Below are 14,494 nucleotides of genomic sequence, written 5' to 3'. Positions count from 1 at the left end.
TAGGGTCATTAGCACCTTTAAATCTAATCAGGTTAGATCACTTCTTCCTGAGGGCCTTTCCTGGCCACAGACCACTTCATCCTCATTTTAAATTACTTATCCTCTTCTCCTTTCTCTTAGCACCTTGAAAACTTCCTCCATAGCACTTATCAGTATTTGTCATAACTAATGTATTTGTATATATTTGTTAGCGGGATCCTTTTGAAACACCTGCCGCCCCGTTCCAGTGCAAGCCCCATGGTGAAAGTTTCCATTGTCTGTTTTGTTCTCTGCTGTATATCCTGAGGGTCTAGTCCAGTGCCTGTTCCCTTATAGACTCTCAAGTACATTTGTGGGAGGAATAAATGAACAGAGGAATTAATGAGTTAAAAAACAGAATGGAAAGGATGGAAGAATCGGTAGAGGGATCGGTGGATGAATGTATATATCCACGGTCTTCCCACCGATGTGGGAAGCAATGGGAAAACAGACAGGGATATGCCAGGGAGAGCCAGGGTGTGGAAGTTACACAGACGTGGATGGGGGATAAAGGATGGAAGGAGAAGGGGAGACTGAGCAGAAAAACCAGTCAGAAGACTGTAAAGACATAGGAAAGAGGGAGACAGAGAGGTAGCAGCAAAGAGAGAGGGAGGATGCAGGTGAGCTGAGGGAGAGGTGGAGGAGAGAGACAGCAAGTGGGACTGCAAGGTGACAAGCAGAAAGCCAGGGACAGGCAGAAAGTAAAGGAGCATCTCTCCCCAGCAACACACTTTACTGGGTGGTGATCAAAATAATGAATTCCAGACATCCCTCCTTTTCTTTCTAGCACCACCAGCTCTTAACATTGGCCATGAAAAATTAGAGCCGTTTGTAAAAATTCAAGGCAACAAAGGTCTGACTCCACTCATTGCTTCTGGTGAAAGCCTAGTAGCTGAGGTTTTACCAGTGATAAGGCTACAGGGAAAGGGACAGGGACAAGTAGACACTCCTCATTCTGAAGCAAGCTCCATTCAGGTGGCTATGTGGGAAGCACATCCAGGGAAGGTAATAGACTGATGTATGCATGGGTTTTGTAGAAAGGAAAAAGGAAATAAGTCTTTTGTCTACATACCATGGAAAATTCTCCATCGTGAGGCACTGGAAATAAATTGAATCCTCTCAGGGACAAAACAAGCATTCCAGGTAGAAGTTGCCCTGCTGCTGGTATTGGGCATTTATTATATCAAACCTCTAAGATGAAGTAGAGAATTTAACATCACAAAGCATGAAGAGGTTGTAACCATGATCACTTGATCCCAAGGACATTCTTCCATGTGGTGTTAGACTAATGAGACTCAGTGGAAACAAACAGCCATATTTTGACATTTAAATACCAATATTCCCCAATTTTACATTTTATTGTAATTCACCATGGGCCTGAATTGCTTCCTTAAGCTGATGGAGGATCACAGGCAACGTCTTGAGGACTTGCGTGGACCTAAATGCAGAAGGGCTAACCACACTGATTCTACTGTGACATACCGATCATACTTCTACCGTAATATCTTCCCTCCCTTTCCCTAAGATAATGACTAAAAGTTTACAATGAGCCCAGTTTGGACTCCTTTGTGTAATGCTGTATGCAGCATGGGTATGGCCTCTCAATGGGATATTTAGGGAAGACAGAGAGAAGCAAGCAGGAGAGAGCTTATGGGAGTGCAACATCTGTTTCCCAATGGTTGACAGCAGCCCTCCGACAGTTAACACAGACCTAAACTAGAGGCTGATCAACCAGCACACTTGTGTGGCTTATTCAGAGTGGTCATCAAGGTAAAGTTATTGATGGATAAATGCTTTTCAACCTCAGATCCTTTTTTTTCAGGGATGAAGGTGGTGATTGGTGAGAAGCCAGAAAGAATAGTGCGTAACATTATCAATATGCAATTTAATAGCTGAAAGCTTTTCCAAAAATCACAGTAGTGATATGTGTTGTCTATTTAAAAGCAATTGTAGAATGTGAAGTACATCAAATAATATGCTGTGCAGTGAAAGAGAACAGTTAGATATGTGGAAATAGTTACTGTAGAGGACCTGAAATGGCCACTTTTAACTGTTAGTGATACAACTAAGGAATAGCAGAAGCTAGTGAGTTGGTGAAGGGATGTTTGCCCATTTGGTCATCCTGAATGTCAAGGTCAAAGTACTGAGATAAAATGAGGCCAGAATGAGGACAACCTGCTTACTGTGAGAACAAGATTAAGAATCTGACACTGGCTTCATGTTATGTGAGGTTAGTGTATGAACCCCTGAGGAAAAAACAGATGAGAGGAACCACTGGAATTCGGGAGGCCTTAACCAGCCATGGTATCAACAGACATTCTGGTTGCCAGTAGACCTGCTTTTGCATCACTGTTAGCCCTAGGAATGCAGAAGAGCACTGTCATTCTGATATAAACCCAGAAAAGGACAGCATATACTACCGTAAGACCAATTAGAACAGAACTCCCCAAGGAATGAATGGGGAACAAGAATTTCCATCTCCATGGTAACCCTTGTACAAGTCAGCATTATTTCTAATCAGGATGATGGAAAGACACACATTCTGGTTTCTTGGTGTTTCTCGCCCCTCTACTATTCTCTCCACATGTCTCCAACAAATCCTTTCTTAAAAATTGACCATTAAAAACAAGTATGACATCCCCTTGCTGAGAAAGCTTAAATGTATTCTTATTGCCTTAGGTGAGAAATAGGATGGCACACATATACATAGCAGAGTGGATACATCTTAAAAGTATAGTTCTCAGTTAAAATATTTGAATGTAAGAAAAATTTATGTACTATAATGCTTCCAGCAACGATGAATTAACAGGAATCCGATGTGCTCTGCCACCTAAATATCTATAAACCAAAAAAGTTATAAAGCTTTATGTCGTGGCTCCACGAGCCATGCAGGACATTGATCCCCAAGATAAGGGAAATTAAAAAGGTGATCCCCAGGATTGCCCAATTCCCCTCAACTTCTTGCCTGGATACGGCACAGGGAGACTGAACACAAACAGAGGTGAATAAATGAAGGAGACAGAGCTGAGAATTCCAAGAGGCCAGTGTGACTAGAATATTCTGGGGGTAATGGAGGGGAGAGAGCTGCACACTGAGGTAGCCCTGGAGAGCTGCAGAGGTTTCCCATCTGGGTGCAGTGTATGAGAAAAGGGCAGTGGTGGTAGCTGACTTCCATTTTCTGGAGTGAGTAGTTGTGTGGATCATGGTGTCATTTACTGAGATTGTGAAGATGGGAGTTTTAAAAACAAGAGAGATGGGGGACGTGAGTGTGTGCGAGTGGTGGATATAGCAATACCACGGTGAGACAGACTCACTGTGAGGAGCCCTTGAAACATCCAAGTGGAGATGTCAAGTAGACGAATGAATATATGGATTTGGATCTCAAAGCTGAAGTTCGAACTGGGGTTGTAGATTTGGGAGTTGTAAGCATATTAGCATATATAGTTATAAAGCATCTAGCATATAGGGGGGCTGGTATAAAAACGAATACAATAGAAGTTCTCCTCATAAAAAATTGTAACTATGTGTGATGATGGATGTTAACTGGACTTATTGTGGTGATCATTTCACAGTATATACAAATAATGAATCATGATGTTGTACACCTGAAACTAATATAATGTTATATGTCAATTATATCTCAATAAAAAAAAAGAAAAAGAAAAAATAAGAATAAAAAATAAAATAAAGCAAATATAAAAGTCCACTATGGATTTTGTAAAAAAAGCACAGTTTCAAAACGAGATGGGAACATAGCATTTTCTATTAGCGTATAGCGGTTTGTCAAGGCTTTCGCTTCTAAGGTCTGGTCACGTCCCACAGAAACGTGTTGCACAGGAAGGGCTGAGAGACACAAGCAGCTGACAGGGAAGGTTGCTATGCAACAGCTGAGGAAAGCCATCCAGACAGGCAGAATTGATGTTGGTCACTGGAGAGTAAAAGCTCTGGTCCTAGCAATAGCTTCCATTCAGACACAGGGGTGGACAGCCTGATATAAAAACGAATATAAAAGTCCACTATGTTTCTTTGTAAAAAAATAGAAGTGCAATTTGAGGTGGGAACATAGCATTTTCTCCAGTCATTCTGGAAGTGCAGCAGCATGTGTGTCCTTAGGTAGGACCCCAGTAAGTTCTCCTTTTGCCTCACATTTTGCATATTGAGAAACCGGGCTCAGAGATGTCCAGTGACCCAAGCGGGCTTGCACACAGCTAGCGACAGACTGGTCCAACACTCCGTCCCTGGAATTTGGGAAGTCCAGCCCAGCTTCTATCCACAAGATCACAGCTGCCCCAGGCCCCAGCCATGGAAGGAACCAGGCGAAACATTTACTCTGAATCAGGGCTTGCCATGGCTCAGACACACAAGTGCCTGATTGTCCTGGCTGCTCCAGTGGGCACCAGGAAGGCCTCAGGCAGCGTGTTTGTGCCACTCACAGCGAAGAGGCCTGACAGTCGGAGCAGGGAGTGGACCCCAAGGAGCAATTCTCACACCTGGATGGACCCACATAGAGCAGGCAAGGGGTGGGCCTGGGGCTCCTACCTGTTCCCCCTGGAATGCAGAGAGTGAGCTTAGGTCTCAGAGAACAGAAACCTGGCTTGTTGGGACAGATGTTGACAGGGCAGGAGAGGTGGGGTGGATCTGCTGCTCAAACTGAAGAAGGGAGGGTGCCTCAGTCCCCGGGGCCAGTGCTAGCGGAACATGGATTTTTGGAGTCAGCGAGACCCCGGCCCAAATTCTGCATTTTCAACCTACTGGCTCTGTGGCCTTGTCTATGTCGTGCGATGTGTCCGTCTGTGCCTCAGCTTCCTGATCTGTAAAATGGGGATGCTGACATCCACCTCCCAGGGCTGCTGTGAGAGGAAGATAATGCCCAGCACAGCTCAGGCTGTGACACACAAGCTGCATGAAGAGTGGCTGGGGAAGCAGATGTTCCCAGTGTGTCTGGGGGCCCTAGAGATGGATAGTGGAGGGGAACACAAAGGGAACTGGTGTCCTCTCGCCATTTCCATTTCTCTTGTTGCAGTTGCAGACTGGGCTAGAGACCTCTGTATTGGTGACCTAGGGGTCACGCTGGGGAAGCAGGGCTCAGTGCATTCCAGACCACACTGGAGGAGCTTAGAGGCAAGGGGGAGGGCAGGGCTGAGAAGCATTGTGCAAAAGTGGGGGGACTGAGGGTATATGATGGATGGGTTGGAACCGCAGTACAGGGTGTGAGTGCCCGCGCCTGCGGTCGGGGGCGCGGAGGCGGAGGTGGGGAACGGTGAGGGGAATCTGGCGGGAAGGAGAAAACGCCCCCCACCCCGCCCACCCACTGGCGGAATCGCATGCGCACAGGGGACCTGGTAGGAAAGGCTTTTGTTGGGAAAGCGGGCCGGCTGGAGGGGTCCGCGCATGCGCAGGCTGCTCAGCCGCGCGGCGGGGAGGGGGGGCGCGTTGCGCGGAGAAAAGGGGCGGGGTGGTCGGAGCTGCTGTGCTGGCAGCAGTAGGCGAGGGCGCGGCTGCGGGGTTCCTGGTGCTGAGGACGGACGCCATTGGAGCCCCAGGGAAGGTAAGGATCCAGCCCCAGACAGGACCGGGAGAGAGCGAGTGGAACGAGGGTACGCTGTGCCCTCCCCATCCCCAATTCCCCGCCCCCGGATCTGAACAAAGCCCAAGCACGCAGAACCTGAACCCCCTTAGACCCGCGGTCTAGATAGGAGCCTCCCCCCTCCACCGCCGTCAGACGCAGGCTCCCCGATCTGAGCCCTCCTTACACCGGAGCCCACCATCCGAACCCCTTTAACAGACCCTTGTGCTCCGTGCTGAGCTTCCTTAGAGCGGAGGCCCCACCTCCACCCCAAACACTCTGAGATCAATCCAGTGGAACTGAACGTTTTGCCCCCTTCCTGGAGTTGCAGTCCTGGCCTCTGAGACCTCCAGCGCTCCAGTTCGAGCCTCACCTAGCCCGAAGACCCCCACCCCATACACCTTGAGCGCTCCTGTATGAGCCCAACCTAGACCTGAATCAGCTGAATCCCCCCACCGGCACTTAGAGGGTCCCTGGGATTCATTTTCCCAGAGCTTCCAGCGGTCCCCGTTTGTCTCAGCCCTCTCATGTCATCTCCTCCCCACCGTCCTGGCCCCCTGCTCCAGGCATTAAATTCAGGCGCTTTATTTCTCCCTCTCTCAATGCATCTCCTATGGGACTCTTTGGACCCAGGCCTGCCAATGCACCCCTTGTTCAAATCCGGCCGCTGGGCCGGGGAGCCTGCCTGTCCTAAACTCCCCTTTCAGTGTAGGGACTCCTCCAACCTCCTCTATCCTTCTCTTAGGGCTCTGTCTCTGAGGGAATCTACCCCAGCAGCCTTCACTCCCCCACCCACCCCGACCTTACACTGCCTGGTAACCTGATGATTGCAGCTCCCCACTTCCTGAGAGATCCGGCCTCCTGCTGGGTCCTGCACCCCTCCCCGTGAAGAGGCCTCCCCGTCCCTCTCAGGCTGAGCTCTCTTCTCCTTGGGACCCCCAGCATGGCTGAGGGAAGCTACCACAAAGAATCTGAAGGGTACAACGTTGAAGACATGGACGAGGGTAGTGATGAAGTCGGGGAGGAAGACATGGTTGAAGGCAACGACTATGAAGAATTTGGTGCTTTTGGAGGCTACGGAGCCCTCACCAGCTTTGACATCCGTATCCTCAGAGCCTTTGGGAGCTTGGGTCCAGGCTTTCGCATCTTAGCGGTGAGGCCCCTTGTCGGCCACCTGCTAGCCCTGGGCCTTCCCTCCTGCGACGTCAGGGAGGATGGGAGGAGGGGGTGGGTGAAGGCTGGAGTTGAATGGGGAAGGACTGCCCAGCTTCACCAAACCTTCCCTCTCCTGCTGGGAGAAGGGAGATTTGGGAGGGTCTGGGGGCTGGTCGGGGGCTGGCCAGCACAGGGCGAGTGCGTACAGCTGTCTGCCTTGCCCTCCCCTCCCTGGTCTTGCAGAATGAGCCCTGGGAACTTGAAAACCCTATGCTGGCCAGGACTCTGCTGGAGGCATTTCGGATGGATCCAGAAACACTTGCCAACGAGCCGGCTGCCCGTGCTGCCAACGTAGCCCGGGCCGCCTCCTCTAACCAAGCTGCTCGGGCCGCTGCTGCTGCTGCCCGTGCCACCTACCATCAGGTGGTCGCTAACCACTCAGTGGCCACAGACCAGGGCTCAGGAGGCGATACCCAGCCCATGACATCCGCTGCCGAGGCTCAGGCAGCCACCCTTGAGACAAGCCTTGCTTCTCCGCACAGCTCCCAGATGCTAGTCAAGAGCGAGATGGCCACCTCCGGGGCTCCAGCAAGGTCCACGCAGCCCCAGACATCCTCCCGGGCCCAGGAGGCTGCTGCCGAGGGCCCTAGTACGGCCTGTGCTTTCTCCCAGGCCCCGCGTGCCAGTGAGATGGATGCCACCCGGCCCAAAACAGCCTTCCTGGGTCAGAACGATGTCTTTGATTTCACCCAGCCGGCAGGTGTCAGTGGCATGGCCTTCCCACGCCCCAAGAGACCCGCCCCGGCCCAAGAGGCTGCCACAGAGGGCCCCAGTGCTGCCTCCGGGGGGCCCCAGGCAGCCTCTGCCGGGGAGGGGGCAGCCACCCGGCCAAAGACGACCAAGTCTGGGAAGGCTCTCGCCAAGACTCGGTGGGTGGAGCCTCAGAATGTTGTGGCAGCAGCTGCTGCCAAGGCCAAGATGGCCACGAGCATCCCTGAGCCTGAGGGTGCAGCTGCCACCTCTCAGCAGAGTGCGGAGCCCTGGGCCAGGATGGGAGGCAAGAGGACAAAGAAGGTGAGACCTCCCTGCTCTCTCCAACCCCCCTTGCTCCCCTGCTTTCTGGGCCCTCTCCTCTCCGCCTCCTCCTCTCCCTCCCCGCATCCCCTCCCTTCCCCTCCCCTCTCCTTCCCTCTCCTTCCCTCCCCTCTTCTCTCAGCTTGTGCATGTTTCTCCAAGACAGGTTGACTAGCATGTTTTTACTCCACGTAGTCCCTACCCTCGGGCCTGGAGGGAGAAGCGGTTGGCTCAGTGCCTGGCACTTAGTAAGCACTCGGCACGTGTCATCCGCTGTTCCTACTACCCTTATCTCCAAGTACCTGCTCTGGTTAAGATGTGTGCCAGGTGCTTTTGCACGGGTAGCCTGGTAGCCCTGAGTCTCTCCTCTGTCTAATGGTACAGTCCAAGCACCTGGATGACGAATATGAGAGCAGCGAGGAGGAGAGAGAGCCTCCTGCGGTCCCACCGACCTGGAGGGCATCGCAGCCCGCACTGACGACTGTGCGGCCTCAGATGGCCCCTCGGCCCCCCATGGCCCTGAGGTCCCAGGTACCCTCAAGGCACGTACTGTGCTTGCCACCCCGCAATGTGACCCTTCTGCAAGAGAGGGTAAGAAGCCTGCCCTTCCCCCATCTCGCTCCTCTCCTCCCTTGCGGGCCTGTTCTTTGAGGTCGCCCACGCCTTGGTCTACCCGTGTGCTCCCTCCTTCTCCAGGCAAATAAGTTGGTGAAATATCTGATGATTAAAGACTACAAGAAGATCCCCATCAAGCGCTCAGGTGGGCAACCTGTGCCCCCTCCCTGAGCTCTGCCCTTCCCCCCTCCCACAACCCTGCCCTTTGGGCCTCCCAGCAGATGCCCACACACACACATCAGGCCTGGCTGATGGCTCCATTTGCACGGTGTGGGGTCCTGAGTGTGCTCCCCTCAGCAGGGCTGACAGAAAAGCTGCAGCTCTGTGGCCCCTGCTCAGTCTCGGTGCTTTGCCCACCCCTCCCCTCCTGCAGACATGCTGAAGGATGTCATCCGAGAATACGATGAACATTTCCCTGAGATCATTGAACGAGCAACGTACACTCTGGAAAAGGTGGGTGCGGGGCCGGGGGCAGCTCTGTGGAGCAGGGGCTGCAGGGAACCCTTGCCCCCTGCATCCCCTCGAGGCCCAAGGGCAGGACTATGTGCTCTGGAAGGAAGCCCTCCCTGGCCTCTCCACCTGGGAGCTTCCTCTGCCTGCCTCCTTCCCTCCTTCTTGCCCTTCGTGCTCACTGAGTGTCTGTGGTCTCCTGAGGTGGATCCCATTGTCTCAGCCAGTGTCAGTGCTCCCACAGGGTACTTCCTCTGCGGCCTCTCTTCTTCCTCCTCCCCCAGGGCTTGGGGCTCCCCGCCAAGGAAAAGCTCTAACGGGGAATTGAGTGACTGCCTGCAGGACACCCAACATGGATGTTTGATCTCACATTCTGTTTTCTCCCCCATGTAGAAGTTTGGGATCCACCTGAAGGAAATCGACAAGGAAGAACACCTCTACATTCTTGTCTGCACACGGGATTCGTCAGCCCGCCTCCTGGGAAAGTGAGAGAGCACAGGAGGGTGGTGGCCTTCCTTGGTGGTGCCTCCCCGCTCCTCTCAGAGAAACGGGAAAGTGGGGTTGGGGGGCCTAGCACGGCTCCCACCCAGAGTTAGCGGTGCTGAGCAGTTAAGGGCTGGCAGGGGCAGTAGCCTGGGCCGAGGATTTGCTGCTCTCCGGGTTTCGCCCCTGCCCACCCTTCCCCACCCCCATCTTTCTAGGAAAGCAAGCTCCTTGGTTGCCTCTCCCTGCTAAGGTCCTGGCCAGGGCTTGGCAGAGTGGGCCTCGGGAGGGGGACGGGGGTGTGGGGGTGCTCTCCAGTGGAGTTGTGCTCCCGACGCAATGCGCAAAGGGCAGGGAAGGTCTGGATGTGCCTCTGGACACAGGGTTGCCAACCGTTTGCTCCCTGCCTAACCCCATCCTCGGCAGAGCCCTGGGAGGAGGTGTTAGCATCCCCATTTGATGGATGAAGGGACTCAGTCTCAGGCCGAGGAATGAATTGTCTGGACCAGGTAGCGCAAGCCATACAGAGTAGGAGGAGCTGCCCTGTAGCCCAGCAATCTGGGAGAGGCTAGTTGAGTGAGCTGGCTGTGGTCCCTCCGGGCAAATGGCTGCTGGACAGGATCCCTCTTTCTACACCTTCAGGACCAAGGACACTCCCAGGCTGAGTCTCCTCTTGGTGATTCTGGGCGTCATCTTCATGAACGGCAACCGTGCCAGCGAGGGTGAGTGGCTGGACCTGCAGCTGGGGGGTTGCCCGCCATCTCACCTTCGTGTGCTAAACTCTTGTACCTCATCTCCCCTCGCAGCTGTCCTCTGGGAGGCACTACGCAAGATGGGACTGCGCCCCGGGTATGATTGGGGTCTCTCGGCTCCCACTCCTCAGTGTGTCTGTCCTTGGGCACAAGAGGCCCCGGGATTGCAGTGGCCTAGTGGCCTCTGCGGGGTGTGGCGTCCTGGACTAGGTAGAGCGCAAAGGGTCCCACCAGGGTGCGTGGGGAAACGGTCCTGAACACTGAGCACCCCCTCTGCTCCGTGTGCCTTCTCTGTTCCCAGATGAGAACTAAGAGAAACCATCGGACCTGGGGGCTCCGTCAAAGCCCCCTGGGGCGTCCCTGGGGCGTCGCTGACAAGTGGCCATCTGGCCTCTGCTGCCGGCCCAGGCATCCATGGGGACACCCCACAGGCTGGGAAGCTCTCAGTCCTGCTGGGAGTGCTCCCGCCCACCCCGGGCACTGCCACTGTTTCTAGTCATGCGTTCCTTTCCTTGCACTCAGGGTGAGGCACCCATTCCTGGGCGATCTGAGGAAACTCATTACAGAGGACTTTGTGAAGCAGAAGTGAGTATCGACTGAGTTCACTTTGCCTCCCACTCAGGCCTTCCTCGTGTGCTGCTCTGCCTGAGGAAGCCATTCCCCAGCCCATGTCTTAACACCAGAGGGATGGGTGTCTGGTGTGAGTGTGGGGTGGGGGGGAATGTGAGCGTTGGGGGGAGGGCAATTCCAGGGAGGCTTGGGGAAAGGGAGCACATGCTGACTGTGAGCACCGGGTGGGGTGGTACAGCCCCCATCTCGTTCAGCACCTGCCCTCTAGGCAGTGTCCCCGGCTTTACATCTCAGGAGCCTGGGGCTCAGAGAGTGGAAGCCTGACATGGCTCCGGCTGGGATAAGGCCCATTTGGGCCTGGAGTCCAGCCCCGCTGACCTTCTAGCCCAGGCCCACCCCATCCTCGGTGCTTGGAGATCTCGTGTGCCCTCACACAGGCCCCTATGCATGTTCACCACCACCACCCCCGCCCCCCGCACCACACACACACACACACACACACAGATGGTCGAGAGTATGCATGGAGTCCACTGCTCTTGGTTGACTGTTTCTTCCTGTACAGTCATTTTCTAGGGTGGACTGTCCCAGGGTTCAGCCAGGCCGTGCTCGACGAGCCCCATGGTGGGGTGTGCTCAGAGCAGGGGGCCTGAAGAAATGGCTCCTCTGTTTACAACACACCCAACAGGAACCTGGGTTATTGTGACAAGGGGCACAAAACTCGTGGCCTTCCTATGAACAAATACCCTACACGTGCCCCCTGCACCTCCACGTGGCTGCTGGGCAGGACCAGTGGCCTAAGGGTGTGAGCACCTCAGTTTTGGAGGCAGAAACCCCTGGGAGTGAGCGTGGGAGCGAGGCAAGGGCTGCGGGGCCAGGGCAGGCCTCCTGCGGCAGCCAAGCTGCAGCCTCGGGGCTGGGAAGGGGCCACCTGGGAGCCACTGGTGCAGCAACAGGTCTGCCTGGCTGGAAGCAGAAGTTTATTTTCCTCTCTCACGCAGGTACCTGGAATACAAGAAGATCCCCAATAGCAGCCCACCCGAGTATGAGTTCCTCTGGGGCCTGCGCGCCCGCCACGAGACCAGCAAGATGAGGGTGCTGAGATTCATCGCCCAGGTAAGGCAGAGCCTCTGTTCTGGCTGGAGTTTCCCATACCTCGTTGGTTCGCTGAGGCCCAGAAAGGTTCCTAAGTCACTGACACAAGTTCACAGACGTAGTGAGTGGGTGGGGCGAAATCCCAGGTCTGGCACAGAATAATGGGAGCCCGATTCCAGTCGTGTGGGTTTCTATCATGATTTTGCAAAGCGCTCAGGAGGGCGTATGGCAGGAAGCAGGTGCTGAGCGAGGTGGGGTAGCTGTTCCGACGGCTGTTGTTCTTCCACCGCAGTATCAGAACCGAGACCCCCGGGAATGGAGGGCTCATTTCTTGGAGGCTGTGGATGATGCTTTCAAGACGATGGATGTGGATATGGCTGAGGAACATGCCAGGGCCCAGATGAGGGCCCAGATGAACATCGGGGAGGAAGCTCTGATTGGACGGTGGAGCTGGGACGACATACAGGTCGAGCTCCTGACCTGGGATGAGGACGGAGATTTTGGCGACGCCTGGTCCAGGATCCCCTTCGCTTTCTGGGCCAGATACCATCAGTACATTCTGAATAGCAACCGTGCCAACAGGAGAGGCACCTGGAGGGCTGGCGTCAGCAGTGGCACCAATGGTGCGGCCAGCACCAGCATGCTCGATGGCCCCAGCACCAGCTCCACCATCCGGACCAGAAACGCCGCCAGAACCAGTGCCAGCTTCTTCTCCTGGATTCAGTAAGATTGGAGGTCATTAGATGAGACTCTGAAGGATGGGGTGTGGAGGGACTGGGAGGAGTCAGGGGAAGGCCTGGGGTGTCATGGGGGAACGAAGAGAGCCTGACGGGACACTCAGTTTGTTCTTCCTATCCCTGACGGTTCACCTGTATTGACCCTTGTGTTCTGGCCTTTGTGTCTCCCGGTTCCAGGCAGCGCTGAGGAGCTGCAGCAGCCCCCTGCTGAGCCAGAGTGCCTCCTCTGCCCCCTCCCCGACAGAGCACTCTAGGCAGCTACTCCCCGTCCATGGAAGATGGCATGCCAGATGACGCGCTCTCTGCCCTTCCTGCTTTCCTGTGTGCTTTTTGTCGTGCTGTCGTGTTTTGGGTATCAGTATTGCATTAAAGTTGCAAAATCAGTCGGACGTCTTCTCCTTTTCCGGGGCAGGTGTGGCTCTGAGTGGCCGGTGGTCAGGCCCTCCGGGACAGGCGGGGGCCGCCTCTCCCTAAAAGGCAGGCGGGTGTGGCTGGGTCAGGCACTGGGACGCGCGGAGATGCCAGCTGAGTGTGGAGGCCAAGGGTTTCCAGGGGCTCCGGTCCATACAGTTTCATGATTTCTTACACTGTGTGGCCCCGGTTAAATGCCAGTGGGGGTCCTCAGGAGAAGGGGTGGGGTGGAGGGCCATGAGCCGGTGCCACCGTCCCTCCCACCAAGGGACGGGATCCACAGACATCCCCTAGGACCCACCTCCGCCCCATCTCTGGAGGCGCTGTCCTGGAATCCTTCCCTCATCATCCACACCATTTCAGGACCTCCTCCCTCAGACCGAGTCTTAAGGACAATGAGGTAGGCCTCACAGTGACACTCTCACCCCTCCAGCAGGTAGAAGGAGGAGCCATTACTGCCGCAAGAGCCGATTCAGTGAAAGAAAGCTGTAGGCAGACCTGGACAGCCCATTGCCTGTGACCATGACCCGAGGCCCTTTGGGAGGCTCCGGGGCTCTTCTCCATGGAAGCAGGGCTCTCCCGGCGAGGCCAAGGCCAGCCTAGGTCTCTGTGTCTTCAAGGGCTGCGTGATCCCTGCGGGGGCGGAGGCTAGAACTCTCATTCCCCAGGTGCACGACAGTGAGGGCAGAGACACTTTGGAACCCTGGGAAGGACTCCGTAGCAGGAAGGGGCCATCTCGGGCTTTTCTGGGTCCCCCAGTGACGTCCACAGCTTGGAGGACAGGGCTCCAGGTTAAGAGGAAGGAGAGAGTAGTGTAAGGACCCCAGCCCGCCCAGCTCCCCCACCCCCCGCTTGCCTCTTTGCCCCAAGAAGTGGTCCTGCTCCCTCAGCCAGACCCGGATCCTGACCCAGACCCAGCTACATCATTTGCCAGAGCCAGTGGAAGACAGAAACTCTGGTCACCTGGCTCAAAATGTATTAACGATCGCAAGAGAGCAGCAGCAGAGCACTGCACCTCTAGTGCAGACCTGCTGAGGGGACGGCCCAGGCCGCACCCCCAGGAAGCAGGCTCTGTATGGACCCCCCTCCCCTAAAGACAGGCTTCACGCGGGTTTCTGCCTTATTTGTTGCTGCTTTGATTTCTGCCTCCCTGGCTGTGGGCTTGATGCCTGGCCTTGTGGACACTCTGTGATTCCGACAGAGATTCAGGCCCCTTCCAGGTGCAGGTTTCCCGGTCCACGGCCCGGGATTTGGGAACCCAGCCCTGGCATGATGAATGACACTGGAATGTTTCTGGTTCCCTTGCCCTGGGACCTCCCAGGACCCTGCTGTGCACGCAGTAGGCACCTGCCTTGTCATGGACAAGGGTGGGGCACTCACCACAAGCCACAGGGATGAGCTGGAGCACTGTGTTCAGAGGACACCTGAGATAAGGCAGCTCATCTAGAAAGGAGGAGAGAGCAGCCCTCAGAGACAGGGTGCTGGGGAAGGTACCACCTCCCCAGGCCTCCAGGCTTGCAGCACTCTCCCCTTCCACCCCCTTCCCCATGGTTGTCTTCACCTGGGCCCTG

The 14,494-nt window shown here is 55.0% G+C and overlaps 1 protein-coding gene and 1 non-coding gene across 3 annotated transcripts; both read left to right on the top strand.

The window, feature by feature from the left end:
* Positions 1-5,527: 5,527 nt before the first annotated feature.
* LOC136142424 (melanoma-associated antigen D4) lies at positions 5,528-12,896 on the top strand. Of its 2 annotated transcripts, XM_065900545.1 has the most exons (13): positions 5,528-5,566; positions 6,330-6,737; positions 6,983-7,813; positions 8,198-8,404; positions 8,510-8,573; positions 8,802-8,881; positions 9,272-9,363; positions 10,004-10,083; positions 10,168-10,210; positions 10,636-10,698; positions 11,682-11,796; positions 12,068-12,510; positions 12,690-12,896. In XM_065900545.1, the coding sequence occupies exons 2-12, from the start codon at positions 6,528-6,530 to the stop codon at positions 12,500-12,502; spliced, it is 2,220 nt and encodes a 739-aa protein (XP_065756617.1). In that variant the 5' UTR covers positions 5,528-5,566; positions 6,330-6,527; the 3' UTR covers positions 12,503-12,510; positions 12,690-12,896. The 2 variants fall into 2 exon arrangements, with proteins under 2 accessions (XP_065756617.1, XP_065756616.1); XM_065900544.1 differs by lacking the exons at positions 5,528-5,566; positions 12,690-12,896 and having other exon boundaries at positions 6,528-6,737; positions 11,637-11,796; positions 12,068-12,502.
* On the top strand, positions 11,307-11,435 carry LOC136143169 (small nucleolar RNA SNORA11). Its single transcript, XR_010657866.1, has one exon. It is a non-coding gene; the product is annotated as a small nucleolar RNA SNORA11 (small nucleolar RNA).
* Positions 12,897-14,494: the final 1,598 nt, after the last annotated feature.

This window comes from Phocoena phocoena, chromosome X (assembly GCF_963924675.1).
Source record: "Phocoena phocoena chromosome X, mPhoPho1.1, whole genome shotgun sequence".
NCBI classification, from domain to species: domain Eukaryota; kingdom Metazoa; phylum Chordata; class Mammalia; order Artiodactyla; family Phocoenidae; genus Phocoena; species Phocoena phocoena.
The sequence above is the reverse complement of the archived record's forward strand: the minus strand, read 5'-3'. Positions and strand labels throughout refer to the sequence as shown.